General features: G+C 40.5%; 1 protein-coding gene across 1 annotated transcript in view; it reads left to right on the plus strand.

The window, feature by feature from the left end:
• The window catches only part of LOC137995278 (chymotrypsinogen A-like), a 10,775-nt gene extending 8,721 nt beyond the window's left edge, over window positions 1-2,054 (plus strand). Inside the window, exons 7-8 of the mRNA XM_068840852.1 lie at window positions 1-48; window positions 1,477-2,054. The exon at window positions 1-48 is cut by the window's left edge and continues 61 nt beyond it. Of these exons, the coding sequence (XP_068696953.1) occupies window positions 1-46 (46 nt within the window). The 3' untranslated portion in view covers window positions 47-48; window positions 1,477-2,054. The remainder of the gene's footprint in view (window positions 49-1,476) is intronic.

Consider the following 2,054-nt stretch of genomic DNA (forward strand, 5'->3'; position numbering starts at 1 on the left):
TGTCCGGAAAAATTGCAAGAAAACGTGCAACCGTTGCATTTGCTGAATGTAAGTTATTGCGCAGCTGTAAACCACGCTTTATTTAAATATATTTTTCCCGGAAATTACAAACGCACTGAAATGTCGGATGATCGATGTCTGCCAGGTTGCCTCGGGTTTTGAAAAAGAAGTATTTTTGAAAAGAGCATATCTTTTAAGACGAGTATGTTTTACTTCACTGACGAGAATGGACTCATCGCCAATCGCAGTCTCCCTGGAAGAGTACAAACTGGTGTAAGGGCTTGAGGATACTCATTTCCCGCCCCTATAAGGCTGACAATATTCGCAGTTTAAACCATCTCCTTGTGTGATAACTGTCTTTCTCACTTTATCTGATTAATGGGTTAGATCCGTTCAGTTTTCTCGGATTTTTACCTAGTTTCCAATGAATGCAATCCCTCAACATATATACAAAGTTATTGTTCAACACATTGTGACAATGTCCAAATATGGTCATAGCGCGCTCAATATTCGTCGGGCGCACTCAACAGATATCCTGCGCGGATATACGTAATTTTGTGTGTCGCGGAGGTAAATGGCAGTTTTTCCAGCCTTTTTTTTTCCAATAAAAGTAGAAAATTGTGCTTTGTCATCAATGTGTTGATGATAAAACAAGTATCCTGCTCAATAATGTGGAATATCGCCTGCAGTGATTTTAGTCAACTCGGCCTACAGCCTCGTCGGCTACGTATCAGGCGATATTCCGCGAGATTAAATTCGCAGGATAATACGTAGTTAAATATACAAAAACAGTGGATAGCGTTGAGGGCGCGCTCTAATTGGCTACTCAAACTCCGCATATCCTCTACTATTTGCCTCCGAGCAATTTGCGCAGGATTTGAGCGGGAAAATATTATAATCGTTGGAATTGGAATTTGTTTGTTTACCCACGGAACAGCTTAAGAGCGTTCAGTAGCTCGTTCAACATGTGTCCGTGGATTCTGGATCGAATTGGAATTTGGCAGTGTTGTTTTTCTGGAGGGAGGGGAAAACCGGAGTACCCGGAGAAAACCTCTTAGAGCAAGGAGAGAACCAACAACAAACTCAACCCACATATGACGCCGGGACCGGGAATCGAACGCGGGCCACATTGGTGGGAGGCGATTGCTCTCACCACTGTGCCTCCCCTGCTAAAAGACTAAAAGACCGGGTTGATTTAGCACAACCATCTATTCTATTGACTCTCTAGTCCATTTGAGGACCTACAACAACAACGTTTTGGGGGCAGTTAGGATTATTAGAAGGTACTAAAAGCAAACGAAAATAATACAAATACTGACGATGAGTTGCCAAATTCAAGCTTTCGTCATTTTGTATGAATTACGTATGAAGATTATTCAAGAAATTTCTAGTCAAAATATTTTAACTTTGGATCTTGCTACCTGAGGAATCTGTTCTTGTTCTTCCAAACAACGACTTTCCTTTTTAACTTTACAGGTTTCATCTGACATATGCGGAATCAATGGGTGGGGACACTTCGCCATAATCGTCGATTCTTGCATGCCGTTAACATCCTGAGAAGACGAGACTGAGTTGATTCAATAATCGACGCCACTGGAATACCCTTGTAGGAATTCTTCCGATTCTCGCTTACCAAAGCATTGTTTCCAGTTTCTCTTGGGACTTACAGTGACCCCAAGAGGAAACAGAAACAATGCTTATGCAAAATTTGGTGGGACAAACAAAGGGTCTTATATAGCATTTTCGAAAGTGGCCTATTACAAGCTAGACTTTGGAATTTACTCCAGTACCATGAAAGAAAATATTTCAAACACATTAAAAAAAAAAAAAAAAAAAACAATAAGAACTTAAAAACATTGCATGTCACATAAACGACTGCTGAGATCTCCATGACAAAAGGACTGATAATTAAAGGTGATTGTGTCAACTGTGCAGACTGACTAGTTTTTACCGCAGTTTTAATGTTTGATAAATCAGGCATATACAGTAAATACATTAGGAGAAGACGATATCGCTCAGGCAAGAGCTGCCAAGGGATATACCCTATACCTACT

This window comes from Montipora foliosa, chromosome 3 (assembly GCF_036669935.1).
Source record: "Montipora foliosa isolate CH-2021 chromosome 3, ASM3666993v2, whole genome shotgun sequence".
Lineage (NCBI taxonomy): Eukaryota > Metazoa > Cnidaria > Anthozoa > Scleractinia > Acroporidae > Montipora > Montipora foliosa.